The sequence below is a fragment of the Thalassophryne amazonica genome, chromosome 16, assembly GCF_902500255.1.
Source record: "Thalassophryne amazonica chromosome 16, fThaAma1.1, whole genome shotgun sequence".
NCBI lineage: Eukaryota > Metazoa > Chordata > Actinopteri > Batrachoidiformes > Batrachoididae > Thalassophryne > Thalassophryne amazonica.
Genome location: NC_047118.1, coordinates 45,616,706 through 45,633,152, shown reverse-complemented (window position 1 = coordinate 45,633,152; position 16,447 = coordinate 45,616,706). Strand labels below are relative to the sequence as shown.

The following is a 16,447-nucleotide window of genomic DNA, read 5'->3' as shown; positions in this document are numbered from 1 at the left end:
ACATGTGTGTGAATGGGAGAGAGCCCAGTGAAGTAGTGCAGTTACAAGGAGTAGAAGTGCTGAAAGTAGATGAGTTTAAATATTTGGGGTCAACTGTTCAAAGTAATGGATAGTGTGGTAGAGAGGTGAAGAAGAGAGTGCAGGCAGGGTGGAGTGGGTGGAGAACGGTGGCAGGAATGATTTGTGACCGAAGAATATCAGCAAGAGTGAAGGGGAAAGTTTACAAGACAGTAGTGAGACCAGCTATGTTGTACGGTTTAGAGACGGTGGCACTAACAAAAAGTCAGGAGGTGGCAGAGCTGAAGATGTTGAGATTCTCTTTGGGAGTGACAAGAATGGACAAGATTAGAAATGAACATATCAGAGGGACAGCTCAGGTGGGACGGTTTGGAGACAAAGTCAGAGAGGCGAGATTGAGATGGTTTGGACCCAGGGTATATAAGGAGAAGGATGCTGAGGATGGAGCCACCAGGCAGGAAGAGAAGTGGGAGGCCAAAGAGGAGGTTTATGGATGTGCTGAGGGAGGACATGCAGGTGGTTGGTGTAACAGAGGAAGATACAGATGACAGAGTGAGATGGAGACGACTGATCTGCTGTGGCAAACCCTAATGGGAACAGCCGAAAGAATATATATATATATATATATATATATATATATATATATATATATATATATATATATATATATATATATATGTGTGTGTGTGTGTGTGTGTGTGTGTGTGTGTGTGTGTGTGCCCTTGCCATTCAAATATGTAAGAGATGCTGACTGTTGTAATGGTGGTTGGTTATTAAAAGTTAAATACTGCTACAATTAACAAGGTTGAGTGATTTATTAATTGCAACAGTGGCAAACAATCCAAACAAATGACAAAAAATGGGATGTGGGATAAAGTGTCCAAAATTAACACACAAACAGAGTCCAAAATGGAGTAACTTGGAATGAATCAAAAACACTATAACTAATAGGAAAGCACACAAAGGTGAATCAACTGGCAACTAATCAGGGAACAGATGAAGGGTGTAATAACAGGGGTATGTAAACTAATGATCAGGGCCATTTGGGTAGTTTCTGTTATCATTATGATCAAAAAAGAGTAAACACAGTTGTTTGACAATAAATGGCTTCACCCAACCACTAACCATGAATGGAAAAAAGTTTTTGTTATTATTCATATTCTCTGAAAAATCACAAATTCTCCCAAGGTATGTAAACTTTTGAACACAATTGTAATTCCCTTAAAGAAGGTGGTTACATATGGCAAGGACTGACATACAAAGTTTTTCACTTATTAAACACAGAAATACAGTGTAACACACAATATAATGCAACTATGGCAACTCAAAAGGTACATTACTCCAAGTATATTAATAAGGACAACAGAAAATAAGCCCCTTCAACTCCTCCTTTGTTTTTCATTGGGATCACCACAGCAGATCAGAGGTGGACTTGCATGTTAATTTGGCACAGGTTTTACAATGGATGTCCTTCAAATACAGCTCCACATTACATGAATGCACACTGCAAACCAGTTCACTTAACCACTGAACAGTGTTGCACCATAATAATGTTTATTGAAAGAAAACAAAAACTGCTATATCTGACATAAATTCTAAGGATGAGTATCAAAATATCCTCAATGTCCCTAATCAGTAGTCTTCTTGATAACAAGGGAACTCGACCCCTGGGAGAAAGTCTGGGTTAAGAACTTGTCCATAGTTAGGGTTAGGGGTAGAAGCAGGGTTAGACTCAGGCCCAGTTCACACCTGGGGCCGAGTTCACACTGGGCCGAATTCTCCTGTATCCATCTTCCTGACTGTGGTTATTGTGTCTCACTAAAAATATCTGTCATTATTATGCTTCTTTTGTCTAAATATGTCATTTTTCATCTCTTCCAGTATAATCAAAATCTACAAATCATCAGCCATGTCTGTTTCTTTCCAAGACAAATGGGACTTGCATGTCTTAGACAGTGGAGCAACCATCTCTGATTTCATAGACAGAAAAATAACAGAAATTAAGTCAGAGGTTGGTATCACGTTCATCATGGTGTTATTTGTAACTTCTCCATTTCTGTTCAATGTCACTCGATTATGAGACTTTATTTGAGGTGTCAATGAAAAACTTGAAAATCCAGGAAATGTACAAATATTTGCCAGGCTTAGTAAGGGAGTAGAGAATGATTATAGACTGTCATACGTAAGGATTAAACAACGAGAAGCGGTTTGAATGCACGACGCGGAGTCTAAAACACCTGCGAAGTGCATTCAAACCGTATAATGCACGGCTTCGAGTTGTTTAATCCGCTTATACCATGGTCCCACACAGTGAGCTAACACACAAATATTTATTTAAGTTAACAGAACTTGATAAAAATGTGTGAGTATTTGGGACTATTTTATGCCAGTCTCAAGATATTTTGTCTCTGATGCACTTACCGAGTCTGCGGGCTCGTGCCACAGCGGGCCACTCACACCGCCCCACTCTCTGCTGTATGGAGCTGTGCCAAACTCTGGCAACAGGTCCAGAAACTACGCTCGCTGTTTTGACGCAGAGCGCTCGGCAGCCCGCAAGGATAGAACCGTTCTCTTCTTCTTTCCCGTCTTCAGTCTTGTCCAGTTCGTCCGATGTTAAATCTTTACGCCGTTGCTTTTGCTGTTCTTCCTGTTTGCTTGCTCTCCTCCTCTTTCCATTCCTCAAACATTTTATTTTGGCCAAAAATATTAAAATTCACTTGGAAATTCATGTTTTATCGCGTTTCTATCATTCACCTGTCAAAACACAGCTGATCTGCGCCAACTGATTTGCACATTGCTATGGTGACGACCAGAGCAGAGTGGTTATAACAGTGACTTAACTCGCCAAACTACGTGTGCATATACACGAAAATAATGCACGCCAGTTAGACATGGAATTCTCACTGACCATGGTATAACATTGGAATTAAACAAACTGCACTGAATAGACATACACCCTGATGTCTATATTTATGAAATTTACTCCAGGGGATAGAAGTACCCTTCCTTGTGGGGAATCTTGACACTGTATTGGGGAATCACCACCGCTGGCTTCACAACATGCCTCGGGTCAGACCTTTCTATGCTGTGAAGTGCAACCCCAACCCGACCATTATCAGGATGCTGAGTGGTCTTGGTACAGGGTTTGATTGTGCCAGTAAGGTAAGAGTTTATTTATCTCAGTCATTGTCTTTCTTCAAGTGTCTGGTCCCCTCTGTGCTCTACCTTTTGGAGTATGTCTACACAACTTACTGAATTCAAACACTTTTTGTTTGAATACAGAATGAGATACAGCTGGTCTTGTCCCTTGGAGGGACACCTGATAACATCATCTACGCACATCCAATAAAGCCACAGTCCCACATCAAATATGCCAAAACTTGTGGAGTTGAGAAGATGACATTTGACAGTGAGGAGGAACTCTTAAAAATTTCTCAAATTTATGCCACAGCAAAGTAAGTCAATAAAGTGTGTTGGTGTTTTTGTTTGTTTGCTTTGTTTTTGTTTTTTTATAACATGCCTGTTTTGATTGGTGTGCCAGATTGGTGCTACGAATTGCTGTTGATGACTCCAAATCGCTGTTGAGACTCAGCTCAAAGTTTGGGGCCAAAATGTCAATAGTTGGCAAACTGCTGGAGCGCGCTCGAGAGCTGGGCTTAGAAGTCATTGGGGTCAGTTTCCATGCAGGCTGCGTATGCACTGATAGTGTGACTTTCAAGAAAGCCATAGCAGATGCACAATGTGTCTTTGACATGGCAGTAAGTTCTTGATTACAAACTCTAAACTTTCATATTTTAGAGTATATCCTCTGGTTAATTTCCAATCCTTTCTCAATAAAATCTTGACCCAAAAATTAAAAAAAAAATGTTAAATGTTAAAATCTCTTTTCTTTTAAAATCTCTCTTTTTCTTGTAATTGGTCCCTTTTAGAATTCAATGGGCTTCCAGATGAGTCTCTTGGACATCGGTGGAGGTTTTACTGGAAGGGATGACACTGAAGTAAATTTTGAACAGGTAAAGAGTTTGACTTTGCTTATCAGCATGATGAACTTCACTTCTAGCTCAGCAAACCTTCCAGATAACGCAAAGAAGACAGTTCTGGATAATCTCATGACACAGATGGTATTTGTCATGCTGATGCACACTCCTGCCAACTCATCACTCACTCATCTTCAACTGCTTATCTGAGATCAGATTGCAGGGGCAACAGCTCCAGCAAGGGACCCCAAACTTCCCTCTCCTGTGCCACATTGATCACCTCTGACTGGGGAATCCCGAGGTGTTCCCAGGCCAGTGTGGAGATATAACAGCTTGGGACTCCAGCGAGGGCGGTCACATCTTCTCCTCTCTCCTCCTATTTGTCTCTATCTCTGCCCCAAACTTCAAAGTCCCAACTTCACCAAACTGTGAATTCTTTGAACGGGATTCGGAAAAAGCATGGAATTGATCAGCTGGTCTCACAACGCTACTGACACCATTTTTTCAACAGAGGAATCAGGGTTGGGGGACCCTGCATGCTCAGAAGGAACCTATCCTGTGGGCTATGTTCTCGACGCCTGGAAGGAGTGGCGCATGGTGTGCTTGGCACCACACTCCGTGGAAGACGTCAAGGATATATTCTTATTTGTCTTTATGGTAGGAGGGCTTCTGCTTCTAGGATTACCTACAGATGACCAAGCTTCTCCCCCAATCTCTAAGGGAAACACCAGCCACCCTCCTAAGGAAGCCCATTTCGGCTGCTTGTACCCACGATCTAGTTCTTTCAGTCATGACCCAACCCTCATGACCATGGGTGAGAGTAGGAACCAAGATTAACCAGTAGATTGAGAGCTTCGGCTTTTGGCTCAGCTCCCTTTTCGTCACAATACGGTAGAGCGAATGCAATACTGCCGCTGCTGCGCCGTTTTTCCAGCCAGTGTAATTCTCCCTTGTCCCCTCACTCGTGAACAAGACCCAGAGGTATTTGAACTCCTTCACATGGTGCAACTCCGCATTCCCTACCCAAAGTAGGCAGTCCACCCGTTTCCTGCAGAGAACCATAGCCTCAGATTTAGAGGTGCTGATCCTCATCAAAGCCACTTCACACTTGGCTGCGAACCAATCCAGTGAGTGTTGGAGGTCACAGGCCAGTGAATCAAACAGGACCACATCATCTGCAAAAAGTGCTGATGAGACCCTGAGCTCAGGAATCTGGAAACGCTCCTCCCAACAATTATGCCTCAATATCCTGTCCATGAATATCACAAACAGGATTGGTGACAATGCACAGCCCTGGCAGAGGCCAACACCCACCCAAAATGAGTCTGACTTACTGCCGAACATACCTCTTGCTTTGTGAGTAAAGAGATTGGATGGCCCTGAGAACGGACCCCCTCACTCCATACTCCCGCAGCACCTCCCACAGTATCTCCCGATCATACGCCTTCTCCAAGTTCACAAAACACATGTAGACTGGATGGGCATACTCCCAGGCACCCTCCAGGATCCTTGTGAGAGTGAAGAGCTGGTCGGTTGTTCCACAACCAGGACAGAACCCGCATTGTGAAGAGCTGGTCGGTTGTTCCACAACCAGGACAGAACCCGCATTGTTCCTCTTCAATCAGATGTTCGACTAACGGCCGAACCCTCCTTTTCAGCCTCACTGGAGTAGACTTTACCAGTGAGGTGGAGAAGTGTGATGCGCCTGTAATTCTCACACACTCTCTGATCCTGCCAACTCAGAAATGCAAAATCAATGATAGGCTGAAAACTGTTGGTTTCTGGCTTACATAGGAAACAGTAAAGATGAATACATGCACAGCACCATCATGACTTACCATAGAAGTAAAAAGCAGCCCCTTGTCATTGCTCTTTTTTATACTGAAAACACATGCTGAGAGGTCACTTCAAGTCTGGGAGCATGCACATGACTCACTGCATCCACCACAGCGCAGAACCATTTTGGGTTCTGGATGGCAACCACCCAGGCAGAAAACCAATCCATCCACATCTCTCAAAACATGAATGTGTAACCACATTGCGCAGCTGCTGTGAAATAAAAAAATAAAAAATACATGCCACCCAACGGGATTCAAACCTGTACTTTCCAAAAGCTCTGACTGCCAACCAGAAACATTACCACTGGGCTACCATCACTGTCCTGTAAAAGGTGTGGGAAAATGCCTGATATCAAGAAGGTCATGGACATATTTAAAAGAAAATACAACCACACACCATATAAAAACACCACATTTTATTGAATCCCTCTTGTCAAGCGGGCAATACAAGTATGATCTGTCTGTTCCTCTGTAGAGGACCCATGGTCACAGACGTACAGTCTTGAAATGACATGAATGAGAAGTTGGGTACTCATGTCCACATCTGCTGGCGGCGTGTCCATTGGGCCCCGCGCGCATGGCCGACCCTACACGTGGGTTTTGTGAATGGTGCACCGCAGGAGAGACACTGCGTCATATGGAACAGAGCTCATGTGGGTGACATGACATTCAGATTGCCCGCTGCGTGTTATGATCTGACGGTCCGTTTCACCTGGGGTAGCCTGTCAGTGTGCACAGCGTGCGCTCGCTCACTGCAGCCCATTGCAACAGCGATATATGTTTTTATGTATGTCCACTGTCCACGTGAGGACAGCAAGCAGACACACGCATATCACAGTGGGCAGTTGTTAGTTCATGTCCATCCAAACACAGTATGCGTTCTTCAGCCGTGACGTTCAGAACCAGACATCTCCACAGCCGCTCCTATGGGCGGCCACACCTCCTGTCAGTTCAGTGCACACACCAATGTGTCACTGTGTCTGTTTGCAAAGCCACACTCATGGGGCACTTAGAAAAATTTCACATCCAGCTCAACAGTGATTGTCTGCTGACTGTTGTCGTGCTAATAGTATGAATGGCCACACATTTTCTCAGTGCCATTTGAGCAGTGTTAGATGTCCATGCGTGTCACCTGGAATTTGGCCAACACCTGCCGCGAGAGGGTTTGATGGGCTCTCACAGGGCACACTCTGTCCTTCAGCCGCTGGTGTGTGCAAATAGTTGTAGCAACAGGTGTACGAGCCGTTGGAGGCAGCTACGATTTTACACGTATTGCATATGATTCCTGCTTCTTGTGCACTTCATGCACAATTCGACCACATTCATACTATGTGTGAAGGGGCCCTAAAGCACTCATCCTACTCGGGCTACTCTCTGTTTGAGCTGCTGCCATCAGGCAGGCGGTATAGGGCCATTAAAGCAAGTACAAATAGACTGAAAAACACTTTCTACCCAACTGCTGTTAGAGCTTTGAATGCCACTGGAAGCAAATAACCAGGTCACATGCCACACTTGAGTGCAATATTTGTTTTGTTTTTTGTGCAATATCCACATTTTTGTATATTTTCAATTTATTTCAATTTTCAATTTATTTAATTTATATAGCACCAAATTACAACAAAGTTGCCTCAAGGCACTTCACACAAGTAAGGTCTAACCTTACCAACCCCCAGAGCAAGCACATAGGCAACAGTGGTAAGGAAAAACTCCCTCTGATGATTTGAAGAAGAAACCTTAAGAAGACCAGACTCAAAGGGGTGACCCTCGGCTTGGGCCATGCTACAACACAATTTATAAAACAATTCATAAAATGAATATACGGGAAATGTTTCCAGTGTGCAGGACAATAGGGTACAGAAACCGTAAACATTGCTGGATGGAGCTGCACCTTAAACAGAGAAAGAGACCAAATAAAACAGAATCAGGCATCAGAAAGATGGCAAATACAGTATAATTTGTCAGCATTAAGCAACAAGAAAAACAAAGGAAATACAAAGGGCACCACCGGCCACGAGCCCATGCTCCACTAAAACATCCAGAATTTAGATAAAATTGAGACAGCGGCCCGCTGTTTCCTAATAAAATGAATTAAAAGACTAAAAAGACAAGTAATATACTATACCAGTATGCTAGCCATACGAAATGGAAAATAAGTGCATCTTAAGTCTGGACTTGAAAGTCTCTACAGAATCTGACTGTTTTATTGATGCAGCGAGACCAATCCACAGAACAGGCGCACAATAAGAAACAGCTCTGTGACCCGCAGATTTTTTATTTGGTGCTACATAATGGGAGAAAAGCAGGGGGCCTAAGACGGACCCCTGTGGAACCCCAAATTTCATGTCACTAAGGTTAGAGGTAGTGTTATTGTACAAAACACAGTGAGAACTAGGACTGCAAGCAGTCATATACGGGCCCTTGTGCTGCGCAACCGCCTACCCAGGCCAGTGCGTGCCCTTGTGAGAATGATTGGTCAAGTATGGGCACTCAGTGCAAGGGCACTACCAGTAGTCCCAAAATGATTCTCCAGCCTATCAAGTAGAATATGGTGATCCACGGTATCAAACGCAGCACTAAAATCGAACAGCACCAGAACCGTAGTGGTGTCCGAATCCACTGCAAGCAGGAGATCATTCACCACTTTAGTGAGAGCTGTCTCTGTATATTCTTTTCTTTTTTATATGCGGTCTCTTTTTTTGCTACTACATTCTTACAATTTTTTTCTTTTTTAAATTTGCACTGTGGACCTACCTTTTTCATTCAGTAAAATGTTATGTTTATTTTTCTTTCTTCTCCAGACCTTTTAAGTCTGTGTGTGGTTTACTCAGGTTTACATTTGCACTGAACGGCTTGCACCTTAAGTTTCGTTGCACTGGTTATAATGACAAATAAAGTATCTGTATCTGTTAATACCAAAGACCGAGGATCCGGATAATAAATATTACTTCAGCAAGTGAATGTCCCCACAAGTTCAGCGGTTTTGCCAAGTTTTCTGGCAGATGTGCTACTTTAAATTTGGTTGTCATTCATTAAGTAAACAAAATATCATCCATTTTGGAAATAGTGCTGATTCAATATTAGAGTGCATGCTTTTAATCAAACTGTCTGACTGTCTTAGGTTTCAGAAGTTGTGAATGCAGCACTGGATGAATATTTCCCATCTGACAGCGGAGTGCAGATTATTGCTGAACCAGGACGGTACTACATGGACACAACCTTCACGTTGGCGGTGACCATCACTGGAAGAAAAGTTGTCACAGATGAAGGTGCTGAACACACCAGTAATGTTTTGAATCCACAACAATCTTTTTTTTATTTCTAACTCCATTGAAGAGACAAAGACCAGCAGCATAAACATCAGTGAATGGCTGCTTAGAGAAATGGCTCTAAAACCAATAAGGGTGACAGTATTTTAACTTTTTTTTTCCAGAGAGTGAAGACGGCAAACCTGAACAACAGATGATGTACTTCATTAGTGATGGCATTCATGGGACTGGGAGCTGCCTTATTGTTGATCTTGCACATGGCAAATGTTCACCGTACCCTCACAGGGTAATAATGTCCACTACAATTCAGTGATCCGATCAAAGACATCAATGGCTACAATTTATTTTCAGTTAGTGTTTACAATTTCTGTGTATGGCCCATTAAAAAAGTTTTAAAATGGGACTTAGAATTATTAGTATTATGCTGTTGGTTGCAGGACATGCAGTCTAAAAGAGATTGGAGACTGCAAGGTGCTGACAGAGAAGAGTGTACAACCACAAATCATTGAAATTTGGGACAGTATGTAAAATTATATCCCCCCCACAAATGGTGCTACTATGGGAAAAAAAATAGACCGTCCCTATGTTTTTTCATGACAGCATGCTTTGTCTGTCACCAAAAAATATTAATGTATTAAAGTGTTTTCAGGCTGTCAGGACCATTTTTGAAAGTGTTTGTGAGGGTTTAGTGACAATGTGAATCAGTCAGGGTTTAGTGGCAGTGTGAATCAGTCTGAACAGTGTGGCAGTGTAATCTGAATGCAGCCTGTGGCAGGCAGAAAAAGACAGAGAGAGTTACAGACCCATGTGACATTCACTGGGCTCTAGGATAGGCTGTAAATAAAAGATTGTCCACAACAGGGAATAAAACGAGAGGTGTTTCAGGAAGTGGTTGAATGAAGTCTCTGGCATTTTATTGCTGGTCTGTTAATTGAAACATGATGGAAAAATAAAGGTGAACGCATCTGCATGCCCATTGACTCCAGATAGTGAAATGTAGGAATGGATGTATATTAACAAATTAATTGAAGTTGACCAGGAAAAACATGAAACATTTTGGGTTTATACTGTCTATACAATTAAATAAAACTTAAAGTTAATCTAAGAATCACTGCTTTTTTCCATTCAGCCCAACTTTTTCTGATTTGGGGTTGTGACAGACAACCTTAGATGGGGTTTGGTAGAATGAATTTGGAGATTAAGTAGAGTAACAGAATGAGAGACAAATCAAGGATCAGAAGGTGGAAGCAGAAATAGAAAAACTATTGTGTGAAATAATTAATGCATGCCAGGATATCTCAACAGAGAACAGATTACAGGGACATTTAGGAGGCTTAGGAAGGAGAAAATAACCAATGGGCCCAAACACACAGACAAAGCTGGATAGCTGGGGCAGCATGTTAGCAATAAAAGGTACAAGTGGAAACATGCTGCCAAGGAAAGAGACTTTAAAAAAAGACTGGTGAAGTACTCAGAGGAACTGTTAAATAATGAACATGAGAGGGACAGAAGGCTGGATGATATAGAGAGAGTGAATCAGAAAGTGCTGCGGATTAGTGAGGATTAAGTGAAGATTGTTCTGAAGAGTGGAAAGGTGGTTGGTTCACATGACATACCAGGGAAGGAAGGTATGGATACCTTTTGGAGAGACTGTAATGGCGTTCTTAACCAGACTGGTGAATAAAATCATAGAAAGTAAGGTGATGTCTGAGGAGTGGAGGAGAGGTGTACTGGTCCAATTTATATGATAAGAATGAGGGTGATGTGTCGTAACTCCAGAAGCATAAAGTTGACCAGACACAGCATGAAGTTATGGGAAAGAGTGGAAACTAGACTGAGAAGAGATGTGAAGATCTATGACAAGCAAAGTGGTTTAATGGTGAGACAGAGCACTATGATGCAATGTTTGCTTTGAGAGTACTCATGGAGATACAGTGAGGAAAATAAGTATTTGAACACCCTGCAATTTTGCACATTCTCCTACTTAGAAATCATGGAGGGGTCTGAAATTTTCATCTTAGGTGCACGTCCACTGTGAGAGACATAATCTAAAAAAAAAAATGGAAATCACAATGTATGATTTTTTTAATAATTTATTTGTATGTTACTGCTGCAAATAAGTATTTGAACACCTGTGAAAATCAATGTTAATAATTGGTACAGTAGTTTGCAATTACAGAGGTCAAACATTTCCTGTAGTTTTTCACCAGGTTTGCACACACTGCAGCAGGGATGCAGGGATTTTGGTCCACTCCTCCATACAGATCTTCTCCAAATCTTTCAGGTTTGGAATTTCAGCTCCCTCCAAAGATTTTTTATTGAATTCAGGTCTGGAGACTGGCCAGGCCACTACAGGACCTTGAAATGCTTCTTACAGAGCCCCTCCTTAATTGCCCTGGCTGTATGTTTGGGGTCATTGTCATGCTGGACTACAACCTCAGCTAACTGGGTGTCCACAGATTAAGAAACCTAATCTTGACCCTAGTGTATTGGAAAAACTATAGGCCGATATCAAATCTATCATTTTGCTCTAAAATTCTGGAAAAAGTGGTGTCACGACAGCTCATAGACTATCTTACTGACAATAATCTCTTTGAGCCACTGCAGTCTGCTTTTAGAAAATATCATTCCACAGAGACGGCTCTCACTAAAGTGGTGAATGATCTGCTTACAATGGATTCGGACACCACTACAGTTCTGTTGCTGTTAGATCTCAGTGCTGCATTTGATACAGTGGATCATCATATTCTACTTGATAGGCTGGAAAATCATTTTGGGATTACTGGGAGTGCCCTTGCATGGCTGACGTCATACTTGACCAGTCGTTCTCACTGTGTTTTGTACAGTAACACTACCTCTAACCTTAGTGACATGAAATTTGGCATTTCACAGGGGTCTGTCTTAGGCCCCCTGCTTTTCTCCCTTTATATAGCACCCCTTGGGCACATATTGCGGCGTTTTGGGATTACCTTTCACTGCTATGCAGATGATACTCAGTTATATATGCCGATAACTCCTGGTAATCTCGTTCACATAAAATCCTTAGAAGATTGCATTGCAGCAGTGAGAAGTTGGATGTCTAGAAACTTCCTACTTTTAAACTCTGATAAGACTGAAATGATGGTTCTTGGTCCAGTGAGACATCAGCATCAATTTGACCAGTTAACACTCAGCCTAGGCTTGTGTGTCATACATCACACTGACAAAGTGAGGAACCTTGGGGTAATTTTTGATCCTTTGTTGTCCTTTGGCCTTCCATATTAGATATATTACTAGGACTGCTTCCACCTGCGAAATATAGCGAAGATTTGTCCCATCCTGTCTATGGCTGATGCTGAGACCCTGATCCATGCGTTCATCTCTTCTAGAATGGACTACTGCAATGTTCTATTTTCTGGTTTACCGCAGTCTAGCATTACGGCTCTCCAACTGGTTCAAAATGCTGCAGCCAGACTCTTGACATGAAGCAGAAAATTCGACCACATTACACCCATTTTGGCATTTCTTCACTGGCTTCCTGTCCCAGTGAGATCAGATTTTAAGGTTCTGCTACTAACCTATAAAATTATTAATGGACTGGCACCCTCCTACCTAGATGACCTAATTAAACCTTACGTACCGGCCCAGGCTTTACGTTCTCAGGGTGCAGGACTACTTTGTGTCCCTAGGGTGAATAAGAAGTCTGCGGGTCACAGAGCTTTCTCTTATCGTGCCCCTGTTCTGTGGAATGATCTCCCTGCATCAATAAAACAGTCAGATTCTGTGGAGACTTTCAAGTCCAGACTTAAGATGCACTTCTTTTCCCTTTCATATGGCTAGCATACTGGTACAGTTTTGTTTTATGCTTTTTACTCTTTTAATTCATGTTATTAGTAATTGGAGCTGGCCGCGGCCTCAACTTTACCTAAATTCTGGGTCTTTTAGTGAAGCTTAGGGCTAGCGGCCGGCGATCATCTTAGTATTTCTTCTGTTTTTCTTGTTGACTAATGCTGGCAAATTATACAGTATTTTTTGTCTTTCTGATGCCTGATTCTGTCTTTTCTCTGTTTAAGGTGCAGCTCCATCCAGAGATGGGAGTTGTATTTGTGTTGGCGACCCTCCTGTCCTGTGCACCAACAGCAATTCTTGTATATTCGTCCATGAATTGTTCTGTGAATTGTTTCTGTAATTTATGTTTGTAGCATGGCCCAAGCAGAGGGTCACCCCTTTGAGTCTGGTCTGCTTGAGGTTTCTTCCTCAGAGGGAGTTTTTCCCTTACTACTGTTGCTCTGGGGGTTGGTAAGGTTAGACCTTACCTGTGTGAAGACCCAGCCATGACTCATCTTCAATGCTCTTACTGAGGGAAGGAGGTTGTTTGCCAAAATCTCGCAATACATGACCCCATCCATCCTCCCTTCAATACGGTGCAGTCACCCTGTCCCCTTTGCAGAAGAGCACCCCAGAGTATGATGTTTCCACTCCCATGCTTCATGGTTGGGATGGTTTTCTTGGGGTTGTTCTCATGCTTGAAATATGGTAAGTGGAGTTGATTCCAAAAAGCTCTATTCTGGTCTCATCTGACCACATGACCTTCTCCCATGCCGTCTCTGGATCATCCAGTTGTCACTGGTGAACTTCAAATGGGCCTGGACATGTGCTGTCGTGAGCATGTGCTGTCTTGCTGCCCTGCAGGATTTTAAACCATGACAGCATCATGTGTTACTAATATAATCTTTGTGACTTTGGTCCCAGCTCTCTTCAGGTCATTGATCAGGTCCTCCTCTGTAGTTCTGAGCTTTCTCAGAATCATCCTTACCCCACAAAGTGAGATCTTGCATGGAATCACAGACCGAGGGAGACTGACAGTCATCTTGTGTTTCTTACACTTTCTAATAAATAATCATAACAGTTGTTGTCTTCTCCCAAGCTGCTTGCCTGTTGTCCTGTAGTCCATCCCAGCCTTGTGCAGGTCTACAGTTTTGTCCCTGGTGTCCTTAGACAGCTCTTTGGTCTTGGCTATGGTGGACAGGTTGGAGTGTGATTGATTGAGTGTGTGAACAGGTGTCTTTTATACAGGTAACAAGTTCAAACAGGTGCAATTAATACAGGTAAAGAGTGCAGAATAAGAGGGCTTCTTAAAGAAAAATTAACAGGTCTGTGTGAGCCAGAATCTTGCTGGTTGGTAGGTGTTCAAATACTTATTTGCAGCAATAACATACAAATAAATTATTTAAAAAAAATCATACATTGTGATTTCCGTGTTGTGTGTGGGCCGCCAGAAGAGGAGGTACTGCTGGCCCACCACCAGTGGGCGCCCTGCCTGAAGTGCAGGCTTCAGGCACGAGAGGGCGCTGCCGCCATGGACACAACCGGGGGTGACAGCTGTCACTCATTATCTCTTGACAGCTGTCACCCATCTACTCAACATCATCTCACTCCATAAAGACCAGACGTCATCTCCACCTCGTTGCCGAGATATCATACTTCATTGGAGGTAATATCCTCAGCCGTTTGTGTGGTACAATATAATTTGTATATTGTGAGTGTTTGCAGGAGTACTGGTACCTCTGTCGGTGGAAGCTGAGAGAGTGCTGGACGGCACTCTTTTCCCCTGAGGAATCACTGCGATACTCTGCAACATATTGAGTGAGAGGTGGAGGTGGCATTCCCACCGTTGTTGTTACGGGGTGTACACACACCCACACTTGACTGTCTTTGTTCTCGCCAGCAGTACCAGATCCGACAGTCGGGGACGGTGATCACCTGGGAATTCGGGACTTGGCGGCTCCAGTATTCACCAGGTTCGGTGGCGGCGGAAATCGTGTGGTTCCGGCTCTTCTCAGGACAGACGTCTTCTATCCTCGAGCCTGCCCACACGTCACCTTTGTGGATTGACTGTAATCATATTCTGAGATTGTCTGTATGTTCGTTGTGCTCCTTCACAACATTAAATTGTTAATTTTTGGCTCATCTATTGACCGTTCATTTGCGCCCCCTGTTGTGGGTCCGTGTCACTACACTTTCACAACGTTCCGGATTTTTTTATTTTTTTTATTTTTTTTTGGGATTATGTCTCTCCCAGTGGACATGCACCTAAGACGAAAATTTCAGACCCCTCCATGATTTCTAAGCGGGAGAACTTGCAAAATCGCAGGGTGTTCAAATACTTATTTTCCTCACTGTACATAGAAGGACAGAAAGAACTGCATTGTGTGTTTGTGGATATAGACAAAGCTTATGATTGTGTGATAAAGTCACAAGTGGCAGAGAAGTATGTGAAGGTGTTGCAGAACATGGGTGCAGACAGCAGTGAGGGGTGCAGTCAGAACAATGATTGGGTCCAAATTGGACATTAGATTGCATCAAGGACAAGCTCTGGGCCCTTTCGCCCTACATTACATTACATTGACAATATTCATGTGCTCAAAAAATAATGTGACTTTTTTTTTGGGTTAATCACAAAACTGGGTTAATGGCAAATAATTGCAACCAGTATGACTTATTTATTTTCTTTCTCTCTGCTGTATACAGGCTGTGCAGCACAATGAGCAGATCTACAAGTCTGTTATCTGGGGTCCGACGTGCAACAGCAATGACAAATTAACCGACAACTGCTGGCTTCCTGAGTTACAGGTGGGCGACTGGCTTCTGGTCGACAACATGGGTGCTTACACAATTTGTCTTGCCACTGAATTCAACGGGTTTGAAAAGGCAGATGTTTGCACTGTTGTGACCGCCAAGACATGGCAAACCCTGAAGGTCACAGCTGCATCCTGAATCATTGACAAATGGATGTGTGGAGAGAAATTAAACTATTTAAAAAAAATTTAAAAAAGATCTTTTATTGGTGATTCAGTCTGTAAAGCTTACGTTTTGCATGTTATTTGATATAGTTTCACTTCTTTAGAAATAAAACGTCACCTTTTCTCCATTGTATAATTATGGGGACAATAATTTGATTTTCAGGGGCATAGTGAGGAATTTCAAAAGGTACTGCTAGATAATGATTAATTATTCTAATAAATCATGGGGATTACAGTTTTCCTCTCTCTCTCCACAGTAAGTTTATGTTAAAACATTCTGACCTGGTTATCATGTAGCAATAGTTGACATTCTTTCTATCGGATTTGATGTACAACACTGTTCCTATGAACTAAGAGTTGGCTGATGAAATCACAGGTTAATAAAGTCTCTGCTTTTACAGGCATACAAATATCAATACAACAAATCAGATCATAGTATTTAATGTTGTTTTGTTTTTTTTAAACCAAATTACACCTGCATACATATTCTGTGAAAGTCTGGAGATACTTTGAATTTTAGTCTCAGCTATACATTCAGACACTTTTTCTTTCTTCTTTATACTGAT

General features: G+C 42.5%; 1 protein-coding gene across 1 annotated transcript; it reads left to right on the top strand.

Moving 5' to 3' along the window:
* Window positions 1-3,078: 3,078 nt before the first annotated feature.
* Window positions 3,079-15,855, top strand: LOC117528715 (ornithine decarboxylase 1-like). The gene is made up of 8 exons (XM_034191353.1): window positions 3,079-3,180; window positions 3,301-3,473; window positions 3,560-3,776; window positions 3,948-4,031; window positions 8,952-9,114; window positions 9,264-9,359; window positions 14,028-14,047; window positions 15,610-15,855. Exons 1-8 carry the CDS (start codon window positions 3,079-3,081, stop codon window positions 15,853-15,855), a joined length of 1,101 nt encoding a protein of 366 aa, XP_034047244.1.
* Window positions 15,856-16,447: the final 592 nt, after the last annotated feature.

What these genes read in the sequence shown, in the direction of transcription:
- LOC117528715 (XM_034191353.1), top strand. Translation starts at nt 3,079, where the DNA reads ATGCCTCGGGTCAGACCTTTCTATGCTGTGAAGTGCAACCCCAACCCG. An exon ending in TATTGTTGATCTTGCACATG is followed by an intron (nt 9,360 to 14,027) that starts GCAAATGTTCAC and finishes GTTGTCCTGTAG; the next exon opens with TCCATCCCAGCCTTGTGCAG. An exon ending in TCCATCCCAGCCTTGTGCAG is followed by an intron (nt 14,048 to 15,609) that starts GTCTACAGTTTT and finishes TGCTGTATACAG; the next exon opens with GCTGTGCAGCACAATGAGCA.